At 42.0% G+C, this 26,541-nt stretch overlaps 1 protein-coding gene across 8 annotated transcripts in view; it reads left to right on the top strand.

Moving 5' to 3' along the window:
• Positions 1–8,137: 8,137 nt before the first annotated feature.
• Positions 8,138–26,541, top strand: part of herc1 (HECT and RLD domain containing E3 ubiquitin protein ligase family member 1) — a 136,903-nt gene continuing 118,499 nt past the window's right edge. For all 8 annotated transcript variants that reach the window (XM_077586910.1, XM_077586900.1, XM_077586865.1 and 5 more), the window contains exons 1-9: positions 8,138–8,347; positions 11,847–12,820; positions 13,230–13,325; positions 13,560–13,754; positions 15,016–15,327; positions 15,399–15,495; positions 24,195–24,338; positions 24,636–24,763; positions 25,323–25,467. In XM_077586910.1, the coding sequence (XP_077443036.1) occupies positions 11,873–12,820; positions 13,230–13,325; positions 13,560–13,754; positions 15,016–15,327; positions 15,399–15,495; positions 24,195–24,338; positions 24,636–24,763; positions 25,323–25,467 (2,065 nt within the window). In that variant the 5' untranslated portion in view covers positions 8,138–8,347; positions 11,847–11,872. The remainder of the gene's footprint in view (positions 8,348–11,846; positions 12,821–13,229; positions 13,326–13,559; positions 13,755–15,015; positions 15,328–15,398; positions 15,496–24,194; positions 24,339–24,635; positions 24,764–25,322; positions 25,468–26,541) is intronic.

The following is a 26,541-nucleotide window of genomic DNA, read 5'->3' as shown; positions in this document are numbered from 1 at the left end:
GTGGAACAAGCCGTGTCGCTTCTATCTCCATTCATATATTATACATATATATTACCTCTATGCATTAGTACGTACATTATCCCGTAGTATCAATATCTTATGCATATTAAGCTAGCAAAACCATATTTATTTTATCAATAAGTGTAGATGTCCCATTCTAAAAGCGCTCTGATTTTTAACACATTTCCAATCTTTACACGGCAGACGCATCTTTGGAGCATCGTCAATAGCCGCTTTAATGTTTGAGCCACCCATTTTGGAGTGGATTCGTGTGTAACCTCGTAGTACCATTTTTCTTTTTCCTCCTGTTTCCTCCTGTTTCTCCTTAGGCTTTAACAACTACGCACACAACCAAAACAACGTCGACTACCACATTTTATAGACCACACCCGTGTCTACCTGCCAGTGACTAGTATTCACAGGGTTTTAAAAATCGCCATCCACAGGACGCGAGCCTTATTTCTCAAAATAAGGCCATCGCGTGTGATGCCCTTCGCGCATTTGGAACCCGTCAACAATATGCAGACATCACACACGGACTCACCAGAAAGTCGATAGATGTTTCCAAGAGGATAGTCGTCAACCGTCCAGAATCCAGGCGCTGCTGAGAAATAATCCAGCCTGGAAAAGGGATTCTCGCCGTGCACGGTCACTCCACCCCAACAGCAGTCCACTGTGAAAGCAGTCCACTGTTGAAGGGTCCTTGGGCAAGATTGATGATGATTGATGTCAGAAGGCCGGCAGCAGATTGCATCACATCAGCTACCCATATGTATTTTAATGTGTGAAGGGGTGAATGTGAAGCTACGTAAAGGGCTTTGGGTACATTTTGGTCTTGACAACAAATTATGGGCGGCCCGGTGGAACGAGTGGTGAGCGCGTCGGCCTCACAGCTGGGGTCCTGGGTTCAGATCCAGGTCACGTCCACCTGTCTGGAGTTTGCATCTTCTCCCCGGGCCTACGTGGGTTTCCTCCCACATTCCAAAAACATGCATGGTAGGCTGATTGGACGCTCTAAATTGCCCCTAGGTATGAGTGTGAGCGTGAATGGTTGTTTGTCTCCTTGTGCCCTGTGATTGGCTGGCCACCATTTCAGGGTGTCCCCCGCCTCTGGCCCGGAGTCAACTGGGATAGGCTCCAGCACTCCCCGCGACCCTAACGGGGATAAAGCGGTTCAGAAAATGAAATGAGATGGGAGAGACAACAAATTATACTAAATGCACATTTTTACAGTGGTGGACCGTCAGGGATTGTAAGGCCTTCTATGCTGGCCAAAAATTATCTGAATCACAGACTGATAGTAATTATTTTGCCCATGAATATTTTTTAAATAATTCCAAAATAACTGTCAGCTTCTGTATGATAAGATTGTAAGATAAGATGACAAAGTCGCTTGGCAATTGCTCATATTGTATCAGTTTTTGTAAGTATAAAAACTATACGATACCCTGTTTTCCTATATAAAGACTGACCCACTGTTCATTCGGAGAGAGTTGCAAGGACAACAGACTGTGAGCGGTTCACAGCTGTTCGAGCTCTCTCCCCATCCTGCAGTCTGGTAATAAACTGAATCTCCTTTAAATTGGTCTCACTCTTTCTTAACCTGTCTCCTGAAGTTGTTTTTCAGACCTATCAGCTTCCTTTCATTGCTTTTCCCCTGGTTGTGCTGATTCCAGATGTGATTTCATATTTAAGCATTTAACCAATCACATTTCAGCCATTATTTTTTTGCCAGGATTGGAAATTTACCTGGAGGCCTTCACAATCAGTTCTGCAGGCCCTGTAGCATAAAATAAGTGTCGATAAAACTGTTGCTTTCACAATCAGATTTCGTGTTGGCTGCACAAGCAAATATATTGTTGTGTTGATTTAATACCACAGCCCTGTGATGCGAGTGGTTAGCGCGTTGGCCTCACAGCTCTGGGGTACTGAGTTCAAATCCAGGTCACGTCCTACCTGTGTGGAGTTTGCATGTTCTCCCCTGGGCTGTGTGGGTTTCCTCCGGGTACTCCAGTTTCCTCCCACATTCCAAAAACATGTGTGGTAGGCTGATTGGACACTCTAAATTGCCCCTAGGTATGGGTGTGAATGTGCGTGGTTGTCCGTCTCCTTGTGTCCTGCAATGGGCTGGCCACCGATACAGGGTGCCCGTAGTCAACTGAGGCTCCAGCACCCCCTGCGACCCTTATGAGGATAAAGCGGGTCAGAAGATGAAATGAAATGAAAAAAAGATTTCATAGCGATTTTGTCAACCCACAAAGGCTGAAGGAGAAGAAATTGATTTGTTTGCAGGTTTACTGTCAAAGCCATTTTTAGATGGACTTTTCAAGAAAAGTTGGACATCATTAGGAAAGGTCGGACAACTCCGAAGCTACCAAGCCTGTCACAACCGGGACACATTTTCAGCCCTCGAATAAAAACTTTTGCCAGAAATACAAAAGGACAGCATTAGCTTCAATGGAGATTAAAAAGAACTTGATGGAATTGAAACGCATGGATAATCTCTACGAGAGAGTAATTGAAATCTTCTTGAGGAAAGAAAGGAGGATGGATTTTGTGTACAAATAAAAATGATTTCTGGTGAGTAAAATGTGGCTATATTCCAAAATAATATTTAAATTTTATGAGGTTATTATTGATGCTTTTTTATGTGTAGCTGTAGCTGCAGTAAAGGTTTTATAGCCATAAAATAGTTGTTGAGGGTTGGATTGATTCAGACATAACACTACTGAAGGCCTATGTGTGAAATGCACGGCCGGCCACTGCATTTTTACAATTGTAATGAGCAGAATTTGTATGATGATCAACCTCAAAGGCAGTCTATTCTTGAGGCAAGATTTGAAGGGAATGAGGCCACAGTTTATGGGGTCAGTCAAAAGACATGTTGGATAGTTATGCAGTTCAGCCAGTGGCGGGCGGTGCATTTTCTGGTAGCGCCTTCAACGTATCAATCCAACCCTCAAAAACTATTTTATGGCTATAAAACCTCTACTGCAGCTACAGCTGCGACACAAAAAATAATCAATAAATTAATGCACAAAAATTGGGTAAAATCCACTTCCTAGCAGCATTTCATGATTAAATACAAATACTGGAGCTTTTCAGACATTAAAACCAGGCCAGTGGGTGATTTTCCCGGGAAAAGACAGCGATGAACGTCAATGGCGTACGGGCAAACATTGCCCGAAAATGGGGTAAAATCCAGCCAAAAACGGCATTGATTGATTAAATACAAATACTGGAGCTTTTTAGACATCAGAACCGGGCCCGGAGCATCATTTCCCCAGTAAAAAGACAGCGATGAACGTCGATACGTCCATACGTGAAATGACAAAAAATGCACTAAAATTAGGTAAAATCCACTTCCTAGCATCATTTATTGATTGAATACAAATACTGGAGCTTTTGAGACATTACAACCAGGCCAGGGGGTGATTTTTCCCGGGAAAAGACAGCGATGGACGTCAATGGTGAAACGCCAAAAATTAAACTGGGGTAAAATCCACTTCCTAGCAGCATTTTGTGATTAAATACAAACACTGGAGCTTAAATACAAACACTGGAGCTTTTCAGATATCCGAACTTGGCCCACAATTGAAATATTATTTAGGAATATAGCCATATTTGTAATTTTACTCACCAAAAATCCTTTTTACACAATATCCATCCTCCTTTCTTTCTTCCTTCTTTCCTATCGCCATTGAAGCTAATGATGAAAGTCGAGCCTGTCCTGTCATATTTCCGGCATAGTCCGTTTTGAAAATAGCATTAAATGAACACAACAATATACTATTTGCTTGTGGCGCTAAGTTAGCGCGCTGAAAGTGCCCCACACACCATTTTCCCGGCTGTAACAGGCTTGCTAGCTTCGGAGTTGACCGCCCTTTCTTAATGATGGGCCAATATTTCTTCATTTTTTTCTGGAAAAGTCCGTCTGGAAAAGAGCTTTGTGAGCAAACAGAATCTATTTGTTTTTGCTTCTGTCGGCCATAGTGGGTGGAGTTTGCGGTCTCGGCTGCCTCACTACCGCTTTGGCCCGCCTACAAGCCAATCATAGTTTGTGAAAGCAATGACATGTCCCAGCCAGCAAAATGCTAACGCCTATGAAAAATCATTGTGGGGTTGCCAACTCGAAATCTGATTGGTTAAAAGCAACAGTCTAGTTTAATGCAGCAGAGGCCGCAAGAACTGATTGTGCAGGCTTTGAGGCAGATCTGATCTGGCAACAAATAATGGCTGAAATGTGATTGGTTAAATGCTTCAATATGAAAACACACATCTGGAAGCAGTGCAACCAGGGGGAAAAGCAATGAAAGGAAGCTAACAGACCATTTGGAATAATAAGTACGTATTGATGGACAAAATATAATATGATTCAGATATTTCTTAGGCCAGCAGAGAAGGCCTTGAAGGCCCTGACAGCCCGCCACTGAGTACAGCCGTACCTCTACTTACGAAATTGTTTCCAGAACTTTTTTTGTAACTTGAAAATGTTGTAAGTAGAGGTGTACTTCATATGCAAATTCTCTAATTCGTTTCACAATCTTCTCACAACTACCAACCCTTTAAAATTAGTCAGTGTCCCAATTTCATATAAAAGATGGAATGAAACATACAAAAATAAGAGAAAATTATAAGGAAATGATTTATTAATGTCTTTAAATAAACAATGCACCGCTGAAATAGTTTCCTCTGTGGCTGTTATTATGGGAGACATAATACCCGTGTTTGTCTGCCAGATGGTGGCAAGAGCCCGTTCTTCCAGGGCCGAAAGCCCTCCACTTTGTACTACATTTGAGACTTTTACCTGTGCCCTGTGTGCGTGTGAAAATATTTGCCACGTTGCATTTGTACGATTTTTAATCGCTTAAAAAGGGGAATATCAATCATTAATAAGGACAGGTTTGTAAGAGAGAATCTTGAAACCTGGATAGTGATTGTTGTGAGACAGCCAATTAAATTGAATTGAATGCTTTTATTGTCATTATATGAACTAGAATGAGAGCAATGAAATGAGAGCCCAGTAGAGGGTAGCGATGTTCTAAAGCAGGGGTCTCAAACTTGCGGCCCGCGGGCCAACTGCGGCCCTCGGGACGATAATTTGCGGCCCCCGTCTTAATATGAAAGATCGATATTTTTTTTTTTTTAATGTTTTTTTTTTTTTTTTTACCCCTTTCTCCATGATGGCGCCGTTTAAGTGGCAGCCAGTGGCAGTAGCTCTGTCCACTCATGTTTTTCTTGTTTTACAGCATGTTTTACATGAAAAATTAGAGGGAACATTGACATGCACCTGCTTGTGGCAGGTGTGATACTGGTGTGCCGATAGCGAGCAATGATGATGTCGTGACCGGATGATTCGCCTAAAGACGTTTCGCCGACGGACGTTTGACAGACGGACAGGTCGTACTAGTATTTGTTAGTTTAATGATTAAATACAAATACTGGTATTTGTATTTAATCATTAAACGCTGTTTTCAGCTGGATTTGACCGAATTTGAGAGCATTTTGAGCCGTTTGGCGAATGGACGTCTATAGACGTTTTTTTGCCTCCATCGCGATATCATCCAGTATTTGTATTTACTCATTAAATGCTGTTTTAGGATGGATTTGACCCGATTGCTGTCATTTTACGGCTCGGTTCTGCTACATCTGCCTGCCCAAGAGTGCTTATTCCCGGACTGCCATTGATGGTAGACGAACATTGATTTTTACTATAATTTGGAAAACACCGGCGGCGGGCCGGATTAAAAATCCTAACGGGCCGTATATGGCCTGCGGGCCGAGGTTGAAAAACTTGTACACACACGATCCGGTGGGGCGAGCGTTCGAATCCCGTTTCGGCGAAACCTCCGTTCGGCCGAATGAACGTTCGGTGGAACGTCCATTCGGCGACCTGCCCGTCTGTCAAACGTCCGTCGGCGAAACGTCTTTAAGCGAATCATCCGAGTACCGATGAGGTCGCTCACACTGGTACTCAGTGCGCTCAGGGAGGTTGTCTTTCTGCTCAGACCAACAAAAAATTAGAGGGAACTTTGGTTCGGAGCTGAATGAACCAATCACGGTGAGGTATACGGCTCTGGAGGGTGGGACATCGGCCGGGCTGTCCAGTGCCTCGCTCACTCACTCATTCATTCCTCCAATCAGCTGGGCGGAGGAGAAGCCGTGAGGCCGATCACTCCGCTCGGCGCGCACACTCCTCCGCTGCTCTCAGCATAGAACTGAATGAGGCGCTATGATCCGTGATCCAGCCTGTGTCAGTGTCTGTAGCCATCTCCGCGATTGAAACGGAGAGCGAAAGTGCACATGCGCCACAAACCCGCGCGACTGAATGTGAAAGATCAACCCGAGACTCATTCCAAGTGGAAAAACATATTACAGAGCCCCAGAGATGTCTCTTTCAAAGCCTGCCGTGAAGAGAAAGGTCGGTGATGAGCACAGTTTCAAGAAAAGTGGGGAGTGCAATATTTCTTTGTTGAACACAGGGGCACCCCGACGTGTCTCATTTACACTGAAAAAGTTGCGGTGCACAAGGAATACAATTTGAAACGTAATTGTACTATGAGACATGCTGAGGAGTACGAAAAATACCAGGGAGATGAGAGAGCCAACCAGGTTGCCAGTCTTAAAACACGTCTTCTGAGGCAACAGGATCTCTTCAAGAAGGCTACCAAAGACAGTAATGCAGCAGTCAAAGCTAGCTACGCCGTTTGTGAGTTGATTGATCCTGTGCTAAGTGATCCCAAATGGCTCATGGACTTGGCTTTTCTTGTTGATATCACACATGAGCTTAATGTACTGAACAAGAAGCTACAAGGCCAGGGGCAACTTGTCAGTGCTGCCTATGACAACGTGAGAGCATTCTGCACTAAACATGTGTTATGGAAAGCCCAGCTCTCTCAGACAAACCTTTGCCATTTCCCAGCATGCAAGGCTCTCGTGGATGCAGGCACACCATTCAGTGGTGAGAAGTATGTTGAGGCCATTTCGAAGCTACAGGAGGAATTTGATCACAGATTTGCAGACTTCAAGACACACAAAGCCACATTTCAAATTTTTGCGGACCCCTTCTCCTTTGATGTGCAAGATGCCCCTCCTGAGCTTCAAATGGAGCTCATTGACCTGCAGTGCAACTCTGCACTCAAAGCCAAGTTCAGGGAGGTGAGTGGAGAAGCAGACAAGCTTGGGCAATTTTTGAGAGAGTTGACCCCCAGCTTCCCTGAACTTTCCCGAAGGTTCAAGCGGACCATGTGCCTTTTTGGGAGCACATACTTGTGTGAGAAGCTCTTCTCCACCTTGAACTTCAATAAGTCCAAGTACAGGTCCAGACTTACTGATGAGCATCTTCAAGCTCTACTGAGGGTCTCCACTGCTTCCTCCCTCAAGCCAAATGTGACTATGTGAGAAGAAGCGCTGCCCGGTCTCTAGCAGCAAGGAGTAGGCAAAAGAAGCCGTGTTCAGAATATTTCATGTTCAATGTTCCATTCAAGTTCAGAAAGTTAAAGGTTAAAGAGCTGTTAATACAGACATTTGAAACGGAATAAAAATAATTCATTTTCTCTACTTAGCCAGCCAGTGTATATCTACTGTATGCTCATTAGTATTATTTGGTTTTATATTACTGATTGATTTATTTTTTATTCATCTTTAAGTTAATTTATTTAATTCATTATTTTTTGTTAAAAAATAAAGATATTTGATAACGTTGGAAAGTTTTATCAGTGCTTTTCTTGTGGAAATCCTGATGCGGCCCAGTCTCACCCAGACTCGGCCTCTAGCGGCCCCCAGGTAAATTGAGTTCGAGACCCCTGTTCTAAAGTGAGAATCAATGCATCCATGACAATATTTTCAAAATAAAATAACGGATAAGGAAATTGCATTTACTTTTTGGGGAATTTCGTAACGTGGATCTTTTTTGTATGTCGAGTCACTCATTTACATAAAAAACGTAACCTGAAAATTTCGTACCTGGAGGCATTTGTAAGTAGAGGTATGACCATTGCTCCATGCCAAGTTGAGAGCAGGGTAACTGATGACAACTGTTGTCAACTAGTCGGGAGACGGGCTGGAGCTCATGGCTACGTCACAGCCATGGGCTGGGCTGGGCAGGGCCGGGGATCTGTGAGGGGCTGAGCCGTCTACTGCTCCGCGCACTTACTGCAGTGGAGGGTTAGCGGGGCGGAAGCAGCGGAACAGGCACAAGTATGGGTGTCATTGCATGGTCCAGTCTCTCTTCTCAGCAGCGTTTTAAAGCCTAAGGGAAACTGCCCAAAGTCTTCATGTTGAGACGATGAAGCATTGTCCCATTCCCGTGTAATCACAACCCAGAGGCCTTTGACAGTTGTCGATGGTAAGCGAGCATTTATTCCTGCTAACAGTAAAGCATAGCCAGCGGGCTAACCTGCTATGAGACAGCAGAAAGCAAACTATTATGTTTATTAACAACACGGGCCTTTGCTTATACATTTATATTTGTTAAAAATAAAAAGTGTAATGTGCTAGACTAGACCCTCGTCATACCTGCACACGGCTACCTTTCTGTTCGCTGGGGCGTTTTTTTGCACTGCTAGCTCAGTGACGTCAGGAAACTTAGCATATGATAGCTAACGTAAACAGTGGCATCTGGTTGAAAGTCGTCGTCCTCATGGGTCACCTCGTCGTAATAAGTAGCTGATTGCTGTTCGTCGCGTAATGACAGCCATGTGTTGCTAGCACCTACGTTTCCTGTGTTTATGCTGTCCGTGGTTAACGAGCCAGTCGAGAAGAATGCAACAAACAAATCAGCAACCACCTTTTTTGTGAAGAACGTTTGAGTTGAACAAAAACATTTCTCGCAGTAACATTGCCCATTGTTGATGTAAAGTTGATCTCTTGGCCTCTTGGGGTTAATCGCTTTTATAGTTACTGTCATACTGTCAGCTAAACTAACTACAAAAATGCAGGTGAGCTCTTTATGCAATCTTTTTAATGTCTCAATCATTCACCTTTACAGTATGATCTAAAGAGGTAATATCACATTTGCTGCATTCTTATTCGTTATTGACTTACTGGACTGAAATGAAAAAATATATACTTATAAAAAATGATAAGCAACGGGAACTAATATTTGCATTTGTGTATTGTGGACCAAGTCTGCATCATTTTCTGTTTCTCTGTCACTGTTTTGTAATCTTATTTCTCTGCTTAACAAAGGTGTTAAACTGATTCCACAAAGGGTGCAGATGCAGGTTTTTGTTCCAGTAGATCTATCAGAGTCAGGTAAAACAATTAGGTTCCTGCTGAAACAAGCAGCACCCAACTGCAATTAATTGATTACACTTGGAAGACGTCTATGTGAAAATGTGTTGTCTAGATCAATTGGAATAAAAACCTTTACTTACTCCATCCATTTGTGGAATTGGTTGACAGCTGTGAAGAAACCCCTTTTGTTCTCATCTCATTTCCTGAACCGCTTTATCCTCATTAGGCTCACGGGGGTGCTGGAGCCTATCCCAGCTGACTCCGGGCCAGAGGCGGGGGCACCCTGAATCGGTGGCCAGCCGATCGCAGGGCACAAGGAGACGGACAACTATGCACACTTACACCCATACCTAAGGGCAATTTAGAGTGTCCAATCAGCCTACCATGCATGTGGGAGGAAACCGGAGTACCAGGAGGAAACCCACGCCAGCCCGGGGAGAACATGCAAACTCCACACAGGTGGACGTGACCTGGATTTGAATGCAGGACCCCAGAGCTGTGAGGCCGCCACTCTAACCACTCGCGCCACCGGGCTGTGGTATTAAATCAACACAACAATATATTTGCTTGTGCAGCCAACACGAAATCTGATTGGTGAAAGCAACAGTTTTATCGACACTTATTTTATGCTACAGGGCCTGCAGAACTGATTGTGAAGGCCTCCAGGTAAATTTCCGATCCTGGCAAAAAAATAATGGCTGAAATGTGATTGGTTAAATGCTTAAATATGAAATCACATCTGGAATCAGCACAACCAGGGGAAAAGCAATGAAAGGAAGCTGATAGGTCTGAAAAACAACTTCAGGAGACAGGTTAAGAAAGAGTGAGACCAATTTAAAGGAGATTCAGTTTATTACCAGCTACTTGTTGGTTTTGGGGAATTTTAAGGTTCCTTGTTCACTCACTGGGCACCATTAGAGAAAAGATAACAGAAAACGCGAAACAAAATTTATTTTGACGTCTGAATGAAATTCAAGAAAAGAAATAAACTGTATCTTGCACAAAACGTGAAAAAAACTCACTTGTGCCTGCCATTGCTCGATCAGGGTGCCACCAACTTACCGTACTTAAACCTGCTCTGACTGGCCAGACGGGAGTAGTGTGTTCGTGTTTACCATGTCACCACATCCCAATAGTTGTTAAGGCTGATAGAAGGTCTTGCGGTCGATCATTAAAATATCAGCCTTGATACCTGCGTAATGTCTATCTCACGCTATTATTGCATCCAGAGACTTGGTGATTAGGGGTGGTATGACAAAACTAGAACGCGACGGACACACTTCCTGGTTTTCCTGCTCACGTGACTTCCTTTCTGAATTTGTGTATGTGCAGGCAAGACCCGTTCAGAACACAGAAAAAAATGATTGTACATTTGTGATTATGAAATAAAACAAAATTCCGCTTTAAAAGTCTAAATTTTTCTCTGAAATGGTCGATGCGCCCAATCGGTCGGTGCGCCTTGTTTGTGCACTAAATTCAAATTTTTGTATGACCACGACTGCTTGAGTGACTGATTTTATTTCTTGCCGACACGCTACTTATTGCGATCCACCCAGCGGACGTTCACCCTAAAAATAGCCTCCCCTCGTATTCCAAGCGTTACGGTAAATCCATTCAAAACATCCCAGGCAAGTGGCAAGGCATTTGAATTGTGTGTGCTCATAGCGCTTTTAACCTTCAAAAACACTCAATACTCAAAGAAACAGCACTTTAGCTCTAGTACAGAGGAAATGCCTGACATGAATGACAACAGAATGTGTGTGAACACTTGGAAAATGGACTGAAGCCATGGATTGAACACAATTTAACAGCGAGAAGGAACAGCTTGGCGAACGGCTTGGGAGTGATGAATGTCGGATTGCCGCCAACATAGAGGTTCCATACAAAGACAGGCAGACAGCGTCGCACGAGTTACGTGACGATTTGGAATGGATTGTCAATGCCTGGGCGAAAGTGCCGGCGAGCACTTGTAGTTTGAGCTTTCGTCAAAGCTGGAATCACTATTACGAAACCCCACGACGGACACGCTGACCCTGACAATGTTATGCAACCCAGCATTGTTGGCCAACTCTTTATGTCGGATACAGAAGATGAGGACTTTGACAGATTTGAAGATGTTTGAAAAATTTGACATACACATTCTACCTTACGCCAATAAAACAAAGTCAAATGTGTGAGGCTATCATTATAGTTACCCTAATGTATTAGCATTTTATTTGCCAATCGGCCAATCTTGAAAAAAGGCCAAATATCGGCCGGCCAACCTTGGAACAAAAGGCCAAATATCGGCCTGCCAATCTTGGAAAAAAAGGACAAATATCGTCCAGCCAATCTTGAAAAAAGGCCAAATATCGTCCGGCCAATCTTGGAAGAAAAAAAAGGCCAAATATCGTCTGGCCAATCTTGAGGAAAAAAAAGGCCAAATATCGTCCGGCCAATCTTGAAAAAAAAGGCCACATATCGTCCGGCCAATCTTGAAAAAAAGCCCAAATATCAGCCGGCCAATATATTGGTTGACCTATACTTCATTCAATTGTTGCCAGTTTGTCATTTCCGGGAGTACGTTTTTATTTGCGCTGAAACAAACCTTTTGTTTTTTATATTTCCAGGACTGATGGCTCCATAGTGACATGCGATGGCTTTAATGATTCCTCCAGTAAAACTCAAATGGTTGGAGCACCTAAACAGCTCATGGATCACAGAGGACAGCGAGTCAATCGCCACCAGAGAAGGCGTTTCCATCCTGTACTCGAAGCTGTTGTCCAACAAAGAGGTTGTGCTTCTGCCCCAGCAGGTGCTATGTCTAAAGGGTCCCCAACTGCCAGACTTTGAGCGCGAGTCCCTCTCCAGCGATGAACAGGAGCACTATTTGGATGCCCTACTGGGCAGTCAATTGGCCTTGGCCAAGATGGTCTGTTCCGACTCACCCTTTGCTGCCGCCCTGCGCAAACGTGTGCTGGTTCTTCAACGTATATTCTATGCAATTTCCAACAAGTATCATGACAAGGGGAAGATCAAGCAGCAGCAACACTCTCCAGAGAACAACTCAGGCTCCAGTGATCTGCACTGTGTTAGTGAGCGGCCCCGCTCGAGCACTGATGCACTCATTGAGATGGGTGTACGCACAGGCCTCAGCCTTCTATTTGCGCTTCTACGACAAAGTTGGATGATTCCTCCTCCACCCACCCCTGGGGCAGCTGGAGGCAACTTAAACCTGTGTAATGATGTCATTCATACGGCTATTGATGTAGTTAGTTCCCTGCCACCTCTTTCTCTGGCCAATGAGAGTAAGATCCCCCCAATGGGACTGGACTGCCTGGCCCAGGTCACAACGTTTTTAAAGGGAGTCACAATGCCAAACTCTGGGGCAGATATTTTAGGGCGACGGCTGGCCTCAGAGTTACTGCTAGGACTCGCCTCCCAAAGGGGTTCCCTTCGCTACCTGCTTGAATGGATTGAGATGGCTCTGGCCACGTCAGCTTTAGTTAGCACTATAGAACATAGTAAGCTACAGCAGAGCCAAGAAGGCCTTATTGGCTATGATTGTTTCATGAACATCCTAATGCAGATGAGACGCTCATTGGTGAGTAAATGTTTCAGGTTTTATTTTGTTGTGAATCCTCTTAACAAAAAGTTGCAGAGAGCAATTTTGCATTTAAAAGAACAATATTTTTTGTTTAGTTATTTTAATTGTGAGTTGCGAAATCACTCATTATGACTTGACAGTTTTGCATGTACCACCAGCAATATGATTTGAAAAAAAAAATCCCGTAACATCCTCTATCTTTACTTTGTTATTCAAGAATCCACTGGGCCCGAGGAAAACAACCAATCAGAGACAGTGTGATTTATCAAATGCTAAAAATTCCCTCACGCATTAATTGCAGTTACATCTCAGTTGTCTTCCCAAAAACATTTAAAGATAACATTTAATGCCATTATAGGATTATTACGAATTAGGTGAAAACTTTCTTGCAAATTGGATTTTTCAGGGTTCTTCAGCAGATCGCAGCCAATGGAGGGAACCCACACGGAACCCTGATGGGCTATGTTCCTTATATGAGGCAGCACTCTGTATTTTTGAAGAGGTAAGAAAATATTCCTGTCTGTCACAGCATGGATATTAAAAGTAATAAGGCATTTTGCTTTTTTTGTAAAATGTAGTTTCAAAATGTATTTCCAAATACAGTAGCCTATTTAGATAAAAAAATCTGAAGTGCTTCTATTCATCATGGGCCATAGAGAAAGTTACTTTTTAGTTATAGCTAGCCATTTCAGTGACCACTATGCACTAGAATGTTAAGTCTAAGTTTTTCCCCCAGGTATGTCGAATGGCATCCGACTACTCCCGAACCTGTGTCAGTCCAGAAAGCATCCAGACTGGGGAATCACCTATACTATCGGAAACCTGCGAGGTTTACGTGTGGGGAAGTAACAGCAGCCATCAACTAGTGGAAGGAACACAGGAAAAAATTCTGCAACCTAAGTTGGCACCCAGCTTTGCTGATGCACAGACAGTAAGACAACATATTTGCTTTAGTGTACTCCATAGAGTGGGCCATTCAGTGTAGAAATGGAAGATACTTTGGACTAGAAAAGATCAAATTCCAAATTTCAGCAAAAACTGGTCAGCTATTGGCATATGGACTCTTGACCTTTGTTGGACCTTGTGAATTCCAAATATCCATTTCTCAGCAGCTTCTGCTCCTATTTAAATTTGTTCTATCTCAATTTGTGGGCTGTTTATTTTGGAATGTACCATTGACCTTCACCCTGTGGAACACCTGACCTTGACCTGAGTGTGTTTATTACCAAAATAGTGTGCTGAATTGAAATATAGGTGTTGCAACAACATCAAAGGCCGCGACTTAACAAGCAGGTGATCATTTATGTTAGGCCAGAGCAGTCAGAAGAGAGATTTGGCTGGATCTGAGCTCAAATAACCCAGTTTAAGTTAATTTCGTCATATCAGCCGCTCGGAATAAAAACAGGCTGATCAATTGTCCAGATATCGGCCCAACCGAGAATCGGTCGATCTGTAATCTTATTGTATCAATAACTAAGTGCAACACTTTTAAAACAAACTATTTCAACACCTGTAATTAATCTAATCATAGAAGCGGCGAAATTGAATGCAAAGCTTGTTTTCTCATCAAATTACTTGATTTGATTGATTAATTGTTGCAGTACCAGTTCATATTATACTGAGCAGTTTTCTCATACAGTATAGCACTTGATCTAACCGCAAGGTCCTACAGTGATTTTAAATTTGATGGAAAAATCTGATAGGAATCCAGCAGACAATCCTTTTGATTCACAGAGCATCTCATAAATACCACATGCGATGATTTTTCTTAAGATTTTCCCTTCAGAGTGACACATTTGTACTCCCTATTAAAACCATGAATACCAAGGTGAACATTTTGAATCAGGGGGCGTCTTATACGAGAGAAATCATAAAATTCAACGATTTTAAGGCAATTTTCAGCGCACGGCTTATTCACTGAGGCGGTCAATATGTGAGAAAATACGGTAGCATGTATCACTTGTATAATACATGTATTACTAAAACTTGTTATATGCAATAAGTCAGAGTTGTGCAGGTAAATCCAGGCATAAAATTTGTCCAGAGTTCAAGGTAAATATATTACTACAGAACAACCAAACCCTATGTCGTTACATTAAGTTGAAGGAATTGGCACGGATTACCAGCACTGAGGAAACAGTTCTTCCTTTTCTTATTCTATATTCTTTTAAGCATTTTCTCTTCTTTAACAGATCGAGGCAGGCCAATACTGCACATTTGTAATCTCTTCTGATGGCTCTGTGCGGGCTTGTGGGAAGGGAAGCTATGGCCGACTAGGCCTCGGGGACTCCAACAACCAGTCCACACTTAAGAAACTGACCTTTGAACCCCACCGTGCCATCAAAAAAGTGTCATCATCTAAGGGTTCGGATGGCCACACCCTAGCCTTCACTACAGAGGGTGAGGTTTTCAGCTGGGGTGATGGTGATTATGGCAAGCTAGGTCACGGGAACAGCTCAACACAGAAATATCCTAAACTTATCCAAGGCCCACTACAAGGAAAGGTAGGCCTTCAGCTAGTCAGCAGAGAGAAATTTATTAAAGATTTGTAATTTGTGTTTTCTTTTTACATTAGGTGGTCGTATGTGTATCTGCTGGCTACAGACACAGTGCTGCGGTCAGTGAAGATGGAGAACTGTACACATGGGGTGAAGGTGACTTTGGAAGACTCGGTAAGTAATTCAGATGAAATGACAATAAAACTGTCCACACATTTGGACAGCCTTGAGCTGTTTTCCAAGAACAGCTGTGCAGATAACATGAATTACACCATTTGTGGTCTTTATTTTAACTCCCCTTTTCTCTTGTGGTTATGTTTAGGGTATTGCCAGACTTTGTTTTGTATGTAGACCCACACTCATAGATTTAGAGATTTTTCTCCATTCACTTGCTTTCAAGAGTCAGAATCTTTGAAGTACGGTATACTTGGACTAATGTGGTTGGCTTCGTATTTAAAGTGTCAAATTTTACTACATTTGCATGTCTTTCCTCAGTCTACCGTATTTTCACGACTATATGGCGCACCACACTAATAAACGCAGCCAGGCATGGCAAAACATACACCAGCTTAAACATACACCAGCTTAAACATGGACACACGCTAAAAACACGTTTTTAAAAAGGCAACGGAAGCAAAACTGAGTTCGGTTGTACCTTATTTAGCCATTTTACAATGTACTCACGTTTTTTGATTAATCATCACCCACAAATGCATCAAAGTCCTCATTTTCTGTGTCCGAATTGAACAATTGTCCAAATGATTCATCAAAAATGCCGGGTTCCCTCTCTTCGTTTTCGGAGTCACTCACATTGTGGCTACACAGAAATGATGCTTTGGCAAAAGCTCGAACAACACTGCAAGCAGACACGTCAGTCCAAGCGGCCACAATCCATTCACAAATAGTGGCGTAACTACCCCGGCGCTGCCTCCTACTCTTCGTAAAGCTGTGTCGGCTTTGGCAAAAGCTCGAACAACAGTGCAAGCAGACACGTTAGTCCAAGCGGCCACAATCCATTCGCAAATAGTGGCGTAACTAGCCCGGCGCTGCCTCCTACTCTTCGTAAAGCTGTGTCGGCTTTGGCAAAAGCTCGAACAACAGTGCAAGCAGACACGTTAGTCCAAGCGGCCACAATCCATTCGAAAATAGTGGCGTAACTAGCCCGGCGCTGCCTCCTACTCTTCGTAAAGCTGTGTTTGTCACCTATCATCCATTGTTCCCATGCCGCTCGCAACTTTGCTTTGAACGCCCGGTTGATGCCGATGTCCAGCAGTTGGAGTTCTTTAGTTAAGCCTCCCGGAATGACGCCAAGCTCAGAATTCATTTTCGTGACTTGGTTTTTCACCGCTGCTGTGAGTCGCAAATCAAAAGTGACAGTGAGCCATCCGTTCTCTTAACATACACCTTACATAATCAATCTCTAATTTTCTCCTTGTCCATCCAGCCCTTTTGGTTTGCCTTCACGATGACGCCGGCTGGAAACTTTTCTTTCGGCAGCGTCTTTCGCTTAAAAATCACCGTAGGTGGTAGTTTCTGTCCGTTAGCATGGCAACCAACAAAGACAGTAAAAGCGTCTTCTTAAACACACCCCCTCCGCGTGCCTGACCCCACCCACGTCCGACTTTTCTCTATATATGAAGCGGGTTGGCCGGAAGTGCTCTCAGACAGGCTTTGGAGCGAACTCGGAGCATACACACGGCGCTCCGCATTATAAGGCGCCCTGTCTATTTTGGAGAAAATTTAAGACTTTTTAGTGCGCTTTATAGTCGTGAAAATACGGTACATCGGGTTTCTCTCAAACTCAAATTTTATGGTGGTCGCTAAAGATAGTCTGAGTGTGTGTGGGCCATAAGTATACCAAGAAAATACAAGTAGTAATCAAATCTCCTCAATAGTTGAGAACATTGTACAGTTCTTCAGAACACGAGGAGATGGGGCTCTTTTTCAGCTATATATATATATATTTTTTATTTTTTTTATACATATTCTTAAGCATATTTAGTGGAATGATGACTTCTTATGTTGTAAATCCTGAGCTCTGCATTTTTTTCCATCTGATATTGCAAAAATGGGGTCGGGATGCCGCTGTCATTTATCTATACTAATATAATATTCAGTTTCCCACTTTACCTGAAATTAACCACATTGGTCTTCAACTTTTTGCTTCACTGCATGTTTTGAGAAAGACATGACTTGGTGACAGGATATAGTCGTACCTCTACTTCAGAAATTACTTGGTCTCAAAACTTTTTTCGTAACTTTAAAATTTCGTAAGTAGAGGTGTACTTTATATGTAAAAATCTCTAATACGTTCCACAGTCCTCACACAACTACCAACTAAAGCCTTTAAAATTGGTCAAAGTGTCCCAATTTTGTATGAAAAATGTGAGGAAACACAAGTGAGAGAAAATTATAAGGAAAAGCTTTATTAATGTCTTAAAATAAATAAAGCATATGAAAATGTGCCCTGGGTCGCTGAAATAGTTGCCTCCGCGGCCGTTATAATGGGAGATGTGATACGCGCGTTTGTCCGTCAGATGGCGGCAAGTGCCTGTTCTACCATGGCCGAAAGCCATCCACTTTGTAGTCCTACATTTTAGACTTGTGTGTGCCCTGTGTGTGTGTCGCTTAATAAGGGGACTCAAATGAACGTTTCCCAAAGAAATGAACTAAAAACATTAATTCATTCCAACCCAATAAGTATTTGGTCAATACCAAAAGTTAATCTCAATACAGTGGTACCTCGTCACACGACCGCTCGTCATACAAAATTCTCGTCTTACGACGGAAATTTCGATCGAATAATTCGCCCGTCATGCGATCAAAATTTCGTGATGCGACCAAGCCAGGTGGCCATGGCACTGTCTTTTTTGCATATCTTTCGTGTATAACAATATTTACGAGCACCGGATGAGTTATTCAGACCAGGAAACGCACAACGCACATGCGCGGGGAAAAGAGGGCTTTCTGGGTAATGAAGTATACTCGTGCACAGAACGCCGACAGGCAATGGCACTCTTTCTCAGAATAAAAACTTTACCCACAATCAATACGTGGGTAAGCTCAGCTGCTGCATTTACTGTTATTTTTATCTAATACGAGGAGTATTATATTACTTCTCGTTCGCTGCTCATAAGAACATCAGGGGCACTGGCTCGCAACTCCCCGCAATAGCATCCACGGTAGCAACTCTATCATAGGCGCCGTTCGAGGGGATGCGAACACAGATGCTACACGCTAAAAGGGAGCCGCTAGCCAGCGTCCCCGAAGCTCCCATGAGCAGCGGAGCGATTGCTGATAAAAGACTGCTGCTCGTTGGCAAGTGGTCGTGCGTTATCCGATTGTGAGGACATTTGTGTGCATCATTTTCGGAATATTTTGAAGGGAATAGTACAACAGCAAACAGCCCATCGATAGCGAACGTGAGGGTGGAGTGTTTGTTCTGTTTACGAGTGCGTTGTGTGGGAAAAAAAACCTGAAGCCCCCCGCCCCTTTTGTGCCCCTCTCCCCTCGGCGAAATCCGCCCAATTTTAGTTAGATTAAACACATTTTATTTCTATTAAACCACTAGTTATGTGTTACTTTGTTAATAGATGGGGAATTAGAAGAAATAAAACATTTTTTCCAATCCAATATCCTGTTTTTGGTGTTTTTTCAGAGGGCTGGAACGAATTAATTTTTTTCCATTCATTTCAATGGGAAACGTCCGCTCGAGTTACGAGAACCTCGTCATACGATCTCAGTCTCGGAACGGATTACGATCGTATGTCGAGGTACCACTGTACTTTGTTATGTACACTTTGGCAATAACGGAGGCCAAACGTTTTCTGCAACTCTTCACAAGGTTTTCACACACTGTTGCTGGTATTTTGGCCCATTCCTCCATGCAGATATCCTCTAGAGCAGTGATGTTTTGGGGCTGTCGTTGGGCAACACGGACTTTCAACGCCCTTCAAAGATTTTCTATGGGGTTGAGATCTGGAGACTGGCTAGGGCACTCCAGGACCTTGAAATGTGAATGTGAAATTACGAAGCCACTCCTTTGTTGCCCTGGCTGTGTGTTTGGGACCATTGTCATGCTGAAAGACACAGCCATGTCTCATCTTCAATGTCCTTGCTAATGGAAGGATATTTTCACTTAAAATCTCTCGATACATGGCCCCATTCATTCTTTCCTTTACACAGATCAGTGGTCCTGGTCCCTTTCCAGAAAAACAGCCCCAAAGCATGATGTTTCCACCCCAATGCTATGGTGTTCTTCGGATGCAATTCAGTATTCTTTCTCCTCCAAACACGAGAACCTGTGATTCTACCAAAAAGTTCTATTTTGATTTCATCTGACCATAACACATTCTGCCAGTCCACTTCTGGATCATCCAAATGCTCTCTAGCGAACCGCAGACGGACCGCCTGGATGTGTACTGGCTTCAGCAAGGGGACACATCTGGCAGTGCAGGATTTTAGTCCCTGGCGGCGCAATGTGTTACTGATAGTAGCCTTTGTTACTGTGGTCCCAGCTCTCTGTAGGTCATCACTGGGTCCCCCCGTGTGATTCTGGGATTTTTGCTCACCGTTCTTGTTATCATTTTGACGCCACGGGGTGAGATCTTGCATGGAGCCCCAGCTCGAGGGAGATTATCAGTGGTCTTGTATGTCTTCCATTTTCTAATGATTGCTCCCACAGTTGATTTCTTTAGACCAAGGGTTTTACCTATTGTAGATTCAGTCCTCCCAGCCTGGTGCAGGTCTACAGTTTTGTCTCTGGTGTCCTTTGACGGCTCTTTGGTCTTGGTCACAGTGAAGTGTGAGAGACTCAGGTTGTGGACAGGTGTCTTTTATACCGATAATGAGTTAAAACAGATGCTATTAATACAGGTAACGGGTGGGGACCTCGTTAGAAGAAGTTAGACCTCTGACAGAAATCTTGCTTGTTTGTAGGCGACCAAATACTTATTTTCCACACTAATTTGGAAGTAAATTCTTTAAAAATCAAACAATGTGATTTTCTGTTTTTTTCCTCCACATTCTGTCTCTCATGGTTGAGGTTTACCGATGTTGACAATTACAGGCCTCTCTAATCTTTTCAAGTAGGAGAACTTGCACAATTGGTGGTTGACTAAATACTTATTTGCCCCATTGTAGGTGCGTAAGACTACTTATTTGCCCCATTGTAGGTGCGTAAGACACCGATCAATACTGTTCAAATTTCCCAACTTGCGCATAGCGTGGCCACGTGCGGTTTCACCGTGCGCAGGCCGCGTTTTAATGGGAAGCGCACTTCCTTTTCACTGCATACCAACATTAGTATTTCTGCGCACCCCTTGTTGTAAGGCTGGAGGCAATCGGTTAGGGTGAATCAGGGATGTGGGTTTTCGAAGAAGTCGAGATCCAACCGCGGTTGTTGTTGCTTGTTTTTTTTCTTTGTATGCATGGCATGCACACACAGACAAAGCATTTATATAAGAGTTTAGATTTAGATAGTAACTTAATTTACAGCATTGTTGTATGGTGTCAACTTGATTTGATCAAGACCACGACATCCGAAAAAAATAAAGACTTCTGCGTCAATCCTATGTTTACATCAGCCACGCCTTAGAGTTTTCTGCAGCCGGTGAAATTTAGTTTAGAAGCAGATGTCAAACATGTCCAAAATGTCAGGTTATTGGCAGTGAGGGAAACTTCTATTTTTTTTTTTTAAATAGAGATGAATTAAGTACTGTATTCATACCTCAGTCACATGGTTAACATGGCAATAAGCTAATAGTTGCTTATGCAAGGAGCAAAGGAGTTGGTGAAGGTGAGCAGGTTGGCTGCTGTCAGAAGAGGACATGTCCTGCTGCAACTTGTCACTATTTTTCTCTAGTTCACCAAATGCCTGATCCTGCAAATTAAAACAAAGGATCAGAGAAAGAAACGAATCGTGTGTGATAGTTTCACGTAGTAATAAAAACATCATACAGTGGTACCACGAGATACGAGCTTAATCCGTTCCGGGACTGAGCTCGTATGACAAGATTCTCGTAACTCGAGCGGAAGTTTCCCATTGAAATGAATAGGAAACAAATTAATTCGTTCCAACTCTCTGAAAAAAACACCAAAAACAGGATATTGGATTGGAAAAACATTTTTATTTGTTCTAATTCGCCATCTATTAACAAAGTAACATACAACTAGTGGTTTAATAGTACCAAAATGTGTTTAATTGTACTAAGGATTACGATGCAGACACTGAAAAATAAGTTTAATCTAACGTTACACTAAACTTAATTCTAATGTTTGACATTTTTATACCTTTCTTCTCCCCGGGTTGGCTCTATTTGCCCCGCCTCCCCCCTGACTTTCAGCTGCAGCTAAAAGGAACCTATCCAGGGTTGTTTGCTTTTGCCTTCCCTTCAAAATATTCAGAAAATGATGCACACAAATGTCCTCACAATAGGATAACGCACGACCACTTGCCAACTTGCCCGGGAAGTAGTACTCCTCTCGTATTAGCGAACAAGCTCCGCCATTCGGGAAAAAAACACTGAAAAAATGCAACACTCCACCCAGTGCTCGTAGAGACATTACACCAGGGAGTGGCGACCAGAAAGACAGTTCCCATGATGTTCTTATGAGCAGCCTCTCGCGTCCGCTGTATGTATATCAAAATTTGTCTCTCGTATCTGAAGATAAAGATTTGCTCGAAATTTCCCTAGTATCTCAAATTGCTCGTATGTTGAAGTATTACTGTAGTGTTTTTAACCCTAATTTAAAGATTAAAATGCATTTTTGCCGACCAATGTATGCCTGTCAAAGTATGCGATGACTGTGACACCACCGGCCCTCGGCCGACCAATTAACTTGATTTGCAGGCCCGAGCCCGAAGCAAACTAGAAAGCGCACTGTGATGTTAGCGTAGCAACATCACAGTGAGTTGTGACAAGATACTGATTTAATCACGGTGCTTCTTGCACATTATGGCCAACTTTACTAGCTCTGACACTGACAGGGCATTACGCAGTCATCCAGACATTTACATACAAGTTTCATCACTTTTCTTTATGAAAATTTCATGGCCTGCAATTTTTTAGTTCAATTTATCCCATAGTATTTTTGGCAGAAAAAAACTCAAGATTTCTTAAGGTTAAAATAAACTACATATTTTTATGAATATGATAAATGCAGTTCCACAACTAAATAACGCTGGAACACAGAAGAATTGATGCGCATTTGCTTAATTAGGCGGAGAAATGCTGCAGCCCATCAGGCTTAAAATAGAATAATGCAAATCAAATAAATGTGGTTTCTATAGTTTTGTTTTAACGAAATTTTAAATAACAGCTGTTTAAATGCCTGCTCACCGTCAAGGTGCCACTCTTTTTGCTCTCATATGAAAGCAAAGTGCCACATTGACTACATTCAGCGAAGCCAATGCAAGTTTCTGTAGCATTTTCAACACCTCACTCTTACCGGTGCATTTTTATCTTTTCAGTTCTCCTGTCTTTAGTTTATCCTTAACTTCTTGCTCCTCCACATTGGGGATATGAGATCAAAATAGATGCAGACTTGTGAGGGAGAAGATTATTAAAAGGGCGGCGTTCATGTGCGCACACCATGCTCTTGCTCTGCGGCTCCTTTAGTAGTTAAATAGCAATTACATTACAGCGCCTTCTGTTTTATCCAAATTATTTATTTTATAACAAGTATTCCCTAGATTAGTATCCACACATCGTTTTAGTATACATTTTTATGAACACACACACACACACACACACATGTGTGTGTGTGTGTGTGTCAAAGACATGAGCAATGTTGTTTATATATATATATATATATATATATATATATATATATATATATAGTCAGCGAGAGAGACCACACATTGTTTTAGTATACATTTTGATAAACATATTTATTAAAAAAAGACCAGAACCCGAAGAAATGATTGATATTTTAGATGAACTTCGGGTCGGGTTGGGCTCGGGCTCTTGCTTAAGATCTTACCTCTAATGTGCGGAGGCACCCTTTATCTTTCCCCACCTCGCACTACAAGTTAGCAGTAGTTTTACATGTCCTATTGTTAGGGTTAATTTGGTTGGTTTGTTTGCTTTTAGCCTCTTGTGTCCCTCCAGGCTTCCCTTCCTCGTGTAACCAACTGCGTGTGATTTGTAATCAACCCTTGTCTGTCTATTTAAACCCTGTGTGTTTTGTCAGTCTTTGTCAGATGGTCTGCTTTGTTTTTACCCTCCATGTTCCATGTACTCTCCCCATGTTTTCCTGTCCCGAGTCGGTCAATATGCGAGAAATTAAGGTACTGAAAAATAATCCCGTACAAAAGTTGTTATATGCTGTATAAAATTTGATCAAAAACGTGTAAAATACGGGAAAAGCGTATAAATTGGCAGGTATGTTAATGGGAATTTTCTATTAAGTTATGTCTTGATTAAGTGAAATGTATGGTTGAGTTCAGATTGGGTGATTGAATTTGGCATTTTAGTGGATTTCTTTGCCTTAAAAACTGTTCATTTTTGCTGTGTGCTTTAGTTTGTTGTTCATTTGCACTCTTATGTGGCATTGTTGTTGTTAAATTTCATTTATAATTGTTCATTTGTTTCCTCTAAAAGTGGATGGCATTAATACAGATTGTTTTAATTTGTATGCTGTTCTACTTTTTGGATGAAAACATCCTAAAATTAGTGCTGACAGCTTGCAGTTAAAGCACATCTTTAATTTAGTTATCCATTGTAGTTGTTTTTCGTGCCAAAAAATGAAAATTGTGGTGATGCCTCAGTATTTAATGGCCTGACTGTAGATATATTTTGCATGCGATAGTAGCTTGGAAGAGAACAATTGTTTCCCTGCATAACTTGTCATGTTGTGTTTTTTAAATCCAGGTCATGGTGACAGCAACAGCAGAAACATTCCTACCATGGTCAAAGACATGAGCAATGTTGGAGAAGTGTCATGTGGTAGCTCTCATACAATTGCACTGTCAAAGGATGGCCGTACCGTGTGGTCCTTTGGAGGAGGAGACAATGGTGTGTAAATACTTTTTAAAAGTTAGTTTTCATAAACAACCTTTGTATTAGGTATATAATAAAAATATTTTGGACCACTACTCATCGTAAAAAAATACTAAGGCAACTTTGTGTCTAACTTGTTCGCCACCCCTGCACTGGAGTATAAGCCCCCATGTCCAAACTGAAAAAAAAAAAACTGACTTAAAAGTCCAAAAATGACGTTCATTCTGAACAACAACTTTGTGGCTGATAACAATGTTATGCTTTCCCTGTATGGATTTTCTAAAAAGTAACACCAACTCTGTTGTTTCACAGGGAAACTTGGTCATGGTGATACTAATCGAGTTTACAAACCAAAAGTAGTAGAAGCCCTACAAGGCATGTTCGTCAGAAAAGTGTGCGCTGGAAGTCAATCGTCTCTTGCGTTAACTTCAACTGGGCAGGTAATGTGGATATACGTCATGAAAGTTTTTTTCCTCATTTTTTTTTATTGTTAACACTAAGTTTTTCTTAAGAAAGAAAATAGCTTATCAGAGCCAGACAATTGGGCAAGCTTGAGTTTCGAATTTAAATTTTTGGATGTATAAACAAATAATTCCCCCTTGCATTAAAATATTAACTGAATCATTTTTTAGCGAGGAAAGCAAAGTTCCTTTACACTGATTACCTCTAAAGGAGAAATCACTAATTTAGAACCTTTAGCAATTCCTTCCTAATGTAAGAAGGCTTTTCAGGATAACAATAATTGATTTTACTAAGAATGGAATGAGATGTTATGTTTTTGACATGTTTCTAGCTAAAATACTTGACTGATTTGCACTTAACTGTGGATGTTGTGGCATTGAAACAGTTAAATCTTTAAATTACATTTAATAACATTGTGAAAAGTGGTGCTCGAAAATGGAGGTCGTGAATGACTGGACTATATATATATAACTCATGATATATGGAGTAGAAATCATCTGATAATGTTCCTGCCAATGTTCCTTTCTCTAATTTTAGGTGTATGCATGGGGCTGCGGAGCTTGCCTGGGCTGCGGTTCTTCTGAGGCAACAGCACTCAGACCTAAACTGATCGAGGAGCTGGCGACAACTAGAGTGGTGGACATCTCAATAGGAGACAGCCACTGTTTGGCCCTGTCACATGGTATACTTTCGCGCTTTTAAATCTTGACTGCCACCATTTGGAACTGCGTGTCAATGCTATTTAAAGCCGTCTGAAACTTGTTAGACACTGGCTAAATCTTAGAATTTTTCCAATACATGAATTATAGTGCAAAGTGTTTTTTTAGGGTGCAGTATGAGTTCTTGTTTGTAAAACATAGCAGAGCTGCCAACTACTCCGGAATTTCCGGATTTTACCCGGAAATGCAAAGCAAACTCCAGGACTCCGGACAACCTCCCTAAACTCTGGAAATCCCCAAAAATTATCAGTTTCTTTTTTTTTTGAAGCAACCATTTTGGAAAAGTACCAAATTTCCAATTTAAATGTCTCGAAATTCACACCATCGCTATGGCTTCCGCATCTTCCGCATTTGATTCAACTGCACTGTAAACCAGAAGAATTATGTTACACGAGTGCTTTGTGAATCATCAGAGTTACAAGTTCTGACGAATGATTCGTCTAGTGCGACTTCTATCGCTTTAACATTTTCGTTTTCGTTTTTTTCACAAGAGTATTTTTAAGGCTGACAAACCACCAAACTTTTGTTTTGGAACAAATCCTATCATTTCCGGGGTTCTTCTATAGGAAGTAGGCATACAGAGCACTGGTAAGTCTTATCAATATGCCTCCTTGGAATATGCGCAAAATGGCTTGCAATTTGGCTGAAACTTAAGAAATCGAGACACTCGCAGAACTTTATTGCTTCTTATTTGACGAAATATCTCATGTTGACGGCGTCTCCAAAAGGACTGACATTTGCACATTGCACAACATGCATGTGCAACTTCAGCCTGACACATGGTGGAATTACTGACTGTTAAACGCACATAGAAGGACCCAAACACAAAGCTAAACTTATTTTCATTATGCTGTACTTTTTCAATAGTTTGCAAAAATATTTCAATTAATGTAAAAATATGATAACAGTTTGACCTAAATTGTCCTACACCTATTTTTTTTTACATTTCATATCGAATCGTAGTCACTCCAGAAATTGGACAAAGGTACTCCTGATATGGGGTCGATGGAGGTTGGCAGCCCTGCATAAGACATTTA

This window comes from Stigmatopora argus, chromosome 2 (genome assembly GCF_051989625.1).
Source record: "Stigmatopora argus isolate UIUO_Sarg chromosome 2, RoL_Sarg_1.0, whole genome shotgun sequence".
Classification (NCBI taxonomy): domain Eukaryota; kingdom Metazoa; phylum Chordata; class Actinopteri; order Syngnathiformes; family Syngnathidae; genus Stigmatopora; species Stigmatopora argus.
This window is presented reverse-complemented; position numbering and strand designations above follow the sequence as displayed.